At 37.6% G+C, this 8,189-nt stretch overlaps 2 protein-coding genes across 2 annotated transcripts in view; one reads left to right on the top strand and one right to left on the bottom strand.

Moving 5' to 3' along the window:
• TMEM209 (transmembrane protein 209) overlaps window positions 1-1,586 on the bottom strand; it is a 42,202-nt gene extending 40,616 nt beyond the window's left edge. The window contains exons 1-3 of the mRNA XM_012664739.1: window positions 1,459-1,586; window positions 390-526; window positions 221-279 (exon numbers count right to left, since the gene is read on the bottom strand). Of these exons, the coding sequence (XP_012520193.1) occupies window positions 221-279; window positions 390-526; window positions 1,459-1,461 (199 nt within the window). The 5' untranslated portion in view covers window positions 1,462-1,586. The remainder of the gene's footprint in view (window positions 1-220; window positions 280-389; window positions 527-1,458) is intronic.
• A 2,122-nt stretch (window positions 1,587-3,708) lies between these two features.
• SSMEM1 (serine-rich single-pass membrane protein 1) overlaps window positions 3,709-8,189 on the top strand; it is an 8,018-nt gene continuing 3,537 nt past the window's right edge. Inside the window, exons 1-2 of the mRNA XM_012664747.1 lie at window positions 3,709-3,891; window positions 8,013-8,067. Coding sequence (XP_012520201.1) covers window positions 3,709-3,891; window positions 8,013-8,067 — 238 coding nt within the window. The remainder of the gene's footprint in view (window positions 3,892-8,012; window positions 8,068-8,189) is intronic.

Raw genomic sequence — 8,189 nt, forward strand, 5'->3', positions numbered from 1 at the left:
GAAACTATTGTTTATTAATTTGATTGTTTCCTCTACTAGAATGTTCCTTCCGTAAGGACAGGGTTTTACCTTGTTCCCTTCCTCTGTATTCCCAGCCGTTAGAACACAGTAGGCACTCAAATATTTGTTGAATGAAGAAATGAATGTTAAGTTGAATTAAACCTAAAAGCAGTTTTTCATCGGTTGTAAACTGAAATTATAACGAAAATTAATTACTTACCGATATACCAGAGGGGCCAGTATGTCACATTATAATATGAACTAATTAATTTTCCAGTCCTGAAAAAATTAGAAAGTCTTTTTGATAACTTAAAAAATGCCAAAAATCAAAACACAAAAACCTGTCATTGGCTTCTTAAATTTTCACTTTTTTGGGTTGATAAACTTACATTTCAGTGTATATCATTCCAGCCATAGATACATTTAGGAGTCCCCAGGCTAAAACCACTTTCTTAGCCTCTGTTTCTTTTCTCATCTTGATAGTCCTGTCAATAAGGGAAGCACTCGTGTTTGGCTCTCCTTGCATCTATTCGAAAACAAAAAGCACAGGAATTAGTCCAGAGAAATTAGTTCTCCATTTAAGAAATCAAATGTTGTGCCCTTTATAAAGGTAACTAAAATTGCACACACTTAGCCTCATCTTTAAAATCTTACCAAAACTTTCTTCGTTAAAAATATTCCTATAGTAAAACAGAATGCTGAATTATACCTTCATTGGCATCACAGTGTAATCAACAAGAGAACTGGCTGGTTATTTCAGGTAACAATTTAGTACTTCCAATAAATAAAAATGTCTTATTTTGGTATTTAAGGGCTGCAATTACATTGCAATTACTCCCTCTTTTGTAGTTGGAGTATGTCACAAGGACTAGGCAGAGGGCTAATTTCAGAAACTCAAAAGATCAAGTTCTGGGAGCAAATATTCCATATATACTATAAATCATAAAGACTCCTACATCTTTATGCAGAAACCATTACTATCTACAACCTTAAACAACTCTACACGTGGACCGCTGTATGCCAGGGATCTCCGTTTTGTGTGCCAATAAAGTACAAGGATTTAAGTTTTAGAAGCGCGGGCACCCAAGGTGTGAAGGGACTGAGAGACAGTGGGGAAAGTGTGCCATAAGTTTTACTACACATTGGGTTTTATACTTCCTTTGTTTTGCTGGGCTCAACTCTTGTAGTCAAGTGGAAAACTTGTTCTAGCAGTTCTACCCTTCCCGCCACCCAGCCCCCGCGTCCAAACTTCCCAGTCCGGAGAGCTTCCCTCCCTGGCTCCCTCAGCACAAACTTTAGCTACCCCTATTGCTTCTTTCTTCCCTTCTACCACGGGTGTCGGGACGCCTAGCCACATTCTGCCTTGGGTAGACCCTGGGCAGATCAGCAGGCGCGGAACTCCCACAGCCCGCGAGGACTCCACGTCCAGGAAACACAAAGATGACCCCGAAAACGCACCATGCTCTCCGGCCGGAAGCCGCGGGCTCGCGCCACTCTCTACTGCACATGCGCGAAGTCGAGTGCTATGGTAGAGGCGAGCGGCGGGCGAGGCTACAGTTACCGGAAAAACTGGGTCGTCTCTTCTCGCGAGAAGAGGAGAGAGGCGGAGGGACAGGCGGCTAGGAGCGTTACCAGGGAAACGGCTCTCGGATTTGTGGCTCCCACTGAGCTGCGGGGAGAAAGCTGAGCAGCAAAATTCAGACCAGGTTCTGAACCCACAGTAAAAAGTAATAATTATAACAAGCTGAATTTTGTATATATTAGTATAATTTTAGCTTCCTTAGGGCATTTATGGACTCACATTTGTAAGCAGATTAAGCAGGGTGGCTAATTTTTAAATACAGAATGCGTGATAATGTGTCCAGACATCATCAGCAATGACAAAGCATTTCTTTCCCCTGTGTTAAAACATACATGTCAAGAGTTCTGACTCAACGTAACTTCTTAAATATCCGTGTGTTGAGGGTGCTGCAGTAACAAGCAAACCCAAAATTTGTTTTACTGAAGTTGCTAGCGGTTTTGAGGCTAAAAAAAAATAACGTTTTCCTGCATATTCTTTAGAAGAACTAATCCTAATGAAAAGGTTCATCAGGGAGTTGAGTTTGGTTTAATTTAACAAATACAAATGCCTACAGTGTGTCACTGGGCCAGGCGCGGGGATACAGAAAGTAAGAGCTCCTGGGTTACTGCCAGGAGGAACTCAACCCTGGGCTCCCCCCCGCCCCCCGCCCCCCGCAGATGCTCTAGGTGGGCAGGTGAGGTGGGCGGGGTGAGCCCCAAGGAGGCAAGTCCAGCCCAGCCCAGCCCAGGCTCCCAGGGAGCTTCCTGGAGGAGGTGACACCCGCCCAAGGTAAATGGTCAACAGCCAGGAAGCGCAGAACCTGAGAACACGCAAGGCCTGGAGCCTTGTTCTACATGTGGCGAAATGTGCCTCCTAATAAAATCATTAAGCCATGTCATAATAAGCTAGTGGATTATTACATAATGGATGTCCAATGACCAAAATTTTTCTTAAAATGATCCTAAGGTTAAATAGAAGAAAATAAAGTTTCCTCATGGTATTGCATATTAATGAAAATCTGCAGGTTTGCAGGGCTCTTAATGCTCTAACAGATTTTTAAGTGAGATTTTTATCATTTTTAGATTGCCTTAGCAGCAATGTTGTTTTGCTCTAGTTTTAGATTTAGAGATGAACTATCTTGAAAATTGTTCAAAGTGAAAAGGTTGAATGTATAGTCAAAATTAGAATACCAGGTTCCCACCTCCCCCATGTCTGACTCTTTCCTAAGAAGAAATTGTAGACATTTGATGTGGTTCATAATAGGCACATGTATGTTTTTCCTGCTTAATGTAATCTACAAGCTATTGTGCATTTATTCAAGGCTTAAAAAAGAACAGTACTGACCAAATTTAATAGACAGTTGGCATTATGTATTAGGGCTGCTATAACAAAATATCACAGATAGGGTGGCTTGAAGAACAGAGATTTACTTTTTTAAAATTTTGGAGGCTGGAAGTCCAACATCAAGATGTCAGCAGGGTTGGTTTCTCCTGAGGCCAGTCTCCTTGGCTTGCAGATGGCCACCTTCTCCTGTGTCCTCAGATGGCCTTGTTTTCTGTGCTCTTGAATCTTTGGTGTTTCTTCCTCTTATTATAAAGATACCAGTTGTATTGGATTAGGGACCCACCCTTAGGACCTCATTTAACTTTAATTACCTTTATAAAGGCCCTATTTCAAATATAGTCAAATTGGGGGTGAGGGCTTCAATGTATGAGTTTTGGGGAACATGATTCAGTCTGTAATACATCAGAACTGTATATCTTAATTTATTAATACAATGGTATACATATAAAAGAGACTGGATAAAAATGAGTGAATACCTTAGGCACTTAGATGTAAAGGTCTGAAAATACAATATATATAAATTTTAAGAGAAAAAGATTAAGGCAGAATGTACCATACATTCTGCCTTATGTATGGTAGAAATGGGGGAGGTATGGGGGAAAATATCATAAACTTTCATAGAAGTAATTTGGATAAATATTCCAAAAACCTTAGAAATCCAAGAAATGTTTGTCAGTTCCTGTAACAGTTGCTTAAGTACATGTCATAATAGGTTGCCAAGGAAGTTGTCATACATCATGCAGTGAAGTAGTTCCCAACATCATCACTTTGAGCATGTTTTATTTTCTAAGCAAGAAACCATCATGGGAGACCTCTTTTCTTTATTTTGGGATGTGGATCCTCCCCCTATGCCTTTAAGTTTTGCTATTCCAAATCAAGATTATGAATGCCGGAAGGAAGACTCTTGTGGAACAATAGGGAGCTTCCTGCTTTGGTATTTTGTCATTATATTGTTCCTGATGTTCTTCTCTCGGACTTCTATCTGGGTAGGATATACTTTTTCATTTTAACTAATATGTTTACTGTATGCTAGGGAATTTTTCCATAAAATAAATTTACTTTACTTTGATGGAACTACTTTTTTAAAGTTTGTTTTTTAGTTTCAAAAATAATGCAGTCTCATTCTAGAGAGTGCAAGAATGTGAAAAAGATGAAGAAAAAAATTTAAAACTACTGTTATCTGAGTTCCCAGAAATAACCACTGTTAACATTTTGGAGTATGTCCTAATTTTTTTCTCTCTCTCTTCCCAATCTCTCTCTCTCTCCAGCTTTCTATCTTTGATCTTTCATGATTTGCATTATATTGTATATATTTTCATATCCTACTTTTTAAACTTAGTAATATAAATACTTCCCCAAATTATTTTCATTCAGTAGCAATTTTAATGACTGCATAATTTTCTGTTTTTTTGGTTGTACCATAAAAATTCTGCAATTTTGAAACATTTAGATTATTTGTATTTTGTCCATATGCTATGTAATGCTGGGACAAACTTCCCTACTGGTCAATGACTTCCAAATTCTTTTTTATAGAATGCATGTAGGATCTGGGGGTTTTTGGTATGAGGCAATATACTTTCTACATAGAACAAGATGTAGAATTAAATAAAATAAAACTAAAGTCACCACTCCTGACACCAGAAGAAAATGCCATCTTCTTAAGAATGAGATAGTCCACTTTATCAGGACTGTGATGCCTCCAACATATTATGAGTAACCAAGATTTTAACAATTTGCTGACATGGAATCCTTGCTGGCTATTGATACCAGGCTGATGATTAAGCAAATTACCATCATTAGCATTATAGCCCTGGGCTGGCAGTGGTCAGTTAGACTTAGTGCTAGGTCAGCTCAGGATGGAGAGGAGAAAGTGTGTTCTGTCCATGCCAGCTGGATTCCATTATAATAATCAAAGACTTCTCCCCACCACCTCCTCGCCAAGAAGTTTCATCTAAAGTCTAAATGCTTCTTACGGTAAATACTTTGCCAAAAGGAGATTTAGAGTAGTGATAGCTTATATGTGTCTTAAACTCCCTGGCTAAGTATATTAAATTTGTCTGGCCTGGCAAGAAAAGCTACTTTAGAAAATTAACAAAAAATTGAAATTGATCACTGGCAATTTCATCATGAAGACCACTTATGAGGTCTAAGCTATTCCTCTGCTCCCTTGCTTGCATCAGCTCTTTGGAGTCATGGAGCTCTGAGCTTCAGGAACCTCAAGAGAGTGTGTAGCCCAGCCTCCTGTCTATAGGCAAGTAAAATATCATTATCTCTCACCCTGCCTTTTTTTATTGATAAGGCTCAAGGAAATTAAGTGACTTGTCCAATGTCACACAAGCGGTTAGTGACAAAGGGGGAATAGACCCAGATTTCCTGCCATATTATTTGTTTGTTTCAAAGTATAGTTTTTAGTGTTGAATTAGACCTATTCAGTGTTGATTAAAACCTTAATTATTGTAGAGGTTTCGTCTTTCACTTTGTACCCTGGTGGCAGCTACAATTGGCTGGACTGCTTCTTCTGAAGGGCCCCAGATTTGAAATCTGAGAACCATATGAGAGCTAGTGAAGGAGGATGGATTTTTTCCTTCACTTTGAACTTCTTCATTTTCTCTGCTAAACTATGAGCCTTTATTTACAAACCTTGAAGTAATGGTAAAAGCATGATGGAAATATGGTGGTAATTATCCTCCAACATGAAGCAGGCTGGCTGATTTCCTCTGGATCTGCCACTTTTTAAGATGCATTTACCCTTTTGCTTTCAGAGACTATAAATACTATATTTAGTTTATATGTTTAGTGTTTATTCAGATTGCTAGTTGCTGGTATTTTTCTGGACAATCCTAGCCCAAACTCCTTATTTTGCATATGTGCAAAGTGTGCTTAGGAGGTGTTAAGTGGTTAGTAAAACCACAGAGCTGGTTAGTGGCAGAGAGAGCTGCAGCCCACATTTTCTACCCTGCCCTGTTTTCACTCACCAAGTCACACACAAAGACAGTTAATAAAATGCTTTTCTTGCAACCACAGTTCATATGACTCCACTTAGCTTAATGCAAAATCTTTCTTTTGATTTTTGTGGTTATGTTTTGATTTGACATCAAATGTGGGAGCTTTCTATGGAAATGAAATAAGCCTAATAAGTGTTTTTAAACACTTTCCCCCCTTCTATTACAAAAGAACACATTATAGAAAATGTGGAAATTATAGGAAAGTATACAAAATGAAATAAAAATCACTCCAGATTATATAGAAATAACCAACTACTTTTAAGTTTATAAACATCCAATCTTTTAATAATTTCCCTTCTACATATTAAATTTTAAATATTTAAGCCCCACCCCATGATTTTTAAAAAAGAGATACCTTAAAAGAAAACTCCGCTTGTAAGGTTTTCAGAGAGGTTGCTATAACCAAAAGGCAAAGAGGTACGTTATTTGAGATACTTGCCTACCACTGTTGAGATCAGATATTAAGAATGAGTTAAGGATCTTAGATTGCAGTTACAAATACCCAAGTATGGCACTTTTCAACCCAAAGGAAGCTTGACTTTCTACATAAAATCATTTTTTTTCCTAACTATAGATAATTTGTAGATAGTTTTATCCCTTAAAGCCAACTATTGCTACTTTTATATGTTTAAAAAAGAAACTTCTGGCCAGGTGTGGTGGCTCACGCCTGTAATCCTAAAACTCTGGGAGGCCGAGGAGGGCAGATCCTTTGAGCTCAGGAGTTTGAGACCAGCCTGAGCAAGAGCGAGACCCCGTCTCTACTAAAAATAGAAAGAAATTAATCGGACAACTAAAAATATATAGAAAAAATTAGCCGGGCATGGTGGCGCATGCCTGTAGTCCCAGCTACTCGGGAGGCTGAGGCAGGAGGATCGCTTGAGCCCAGGAGTTTGAGGTTGCTGTGAGCTAGGCTCACGCTGCAGCACTCTAGCCCGGGCAACAAAGTGAGACTTTGTCTCAAAAAAAAATAAAAATAAAAAATAAATAAATAAAAAAGAGACTTCTGTACATTTCTTAAGCCATTTTTTTAGCTAACTTGTGATTATGCTATGTATACAAGTCTGCATCTTGATGTTTAACCCAGTATTGTAACATACTTATTTCCTCATTACATAATTTTATTATAATTTTTATTACTATATATCATATGATTGTACTGTAATTTACTTAACCATTGTATACTTTTGAATTTTGAATTTTACATTATCCTAGTTACACTGTAATGAATATTTCCATGCACAAGTGCACAAATCTTTCTCTCTTTTGGGGGTTACTTCCTCGTAATAGATTCCCAAAGGAAGAATTATGTGTCAAAGGTGTTAATGAAAATTTCTGAAGTTTTTGATACATTCTGAAAGACTTATATATATGTATCTTTTGGCAGAACCATTTTCATCATTAGAAAGTGGCACACTAATCTGAAAAATGGGACAAATATATTTATGGAGTAATGGGGCAGAATATTTGAAATTAGAACTATTCAAAGAAATTCATTTCTTCTGGATGCAATATTCACAAATAACATGTTATGGTTGCATTTTGAAGGAAACTTTCTGAAGGATTAAGGAGATATTAAGTCTATGAATTCAGTTAAAGATCTTTGTGTGTGTATATGTCACATATTAGACATCTTACTTAAAGAACTATCAATAATGTGACCTGATCAAATGTCCTTAAAAATTAATTTTAAACTAATCTGAGTACTATAAATCTGTTTTTAAATGCTATTTCTCTGCAATTTAAATGGATACACAGGGAAACTTTATAGCCTATAGCTCCTTATCAGTATGATTTTCTCTCCAGTCCTTGTTCCATTTTTCTTGGTTCAAAACATTTTGATAGATTCTGCTATCAAAGCATGGTCTTATTAGGCAGCAGAAGTAGGATCACTATAAACAGGAACTCAATAAGTACTTATTCAACTTATTATTTAACTCAATAAGTACTTATTTAACTTATGAGTTAACTCAATAAGCACTTATTTAAACTGAATGTTTAAAATTAAACATTGGCAAAGGGCCTCAGCAATAGTGTTTCTTAACAAGTAGATATTAGTGAGAAACAACTGAGATCACTCTTAATAATCTATATTTCCGAAACAGATGTCTGAGGATAAAAAGGATGAAGACAGTGGGGCAAGCACTTCAGTGAGTAAAGGTGAGAGCCAGTGCATATTTAGTATTGGACCGTGAGAAGAGAAATATGTGCTGAGTGTGCAACATGAACAACAGAGGTGAACAGTCAAAAATATTGGAAGCTCTTGGCTGGGCGCGGTGGCT

This window comes from Propithecus coquereli, unplaced genomic scaffold (assembly GCF_000956105.1).
Source record: "Propithecus coquereli isolate 6110/MARCELLA unplaced genomic scaffold, Pcoq_1.0 Scaffold91, whole genome shotgun sequence".
In the NCBI taxonomy this organism is placed as follows: Eukaryota; Metazoa; Chordata; class Mammalia; order Primates; family Indriidae; genus Propithecus; species Propithecus coquereli.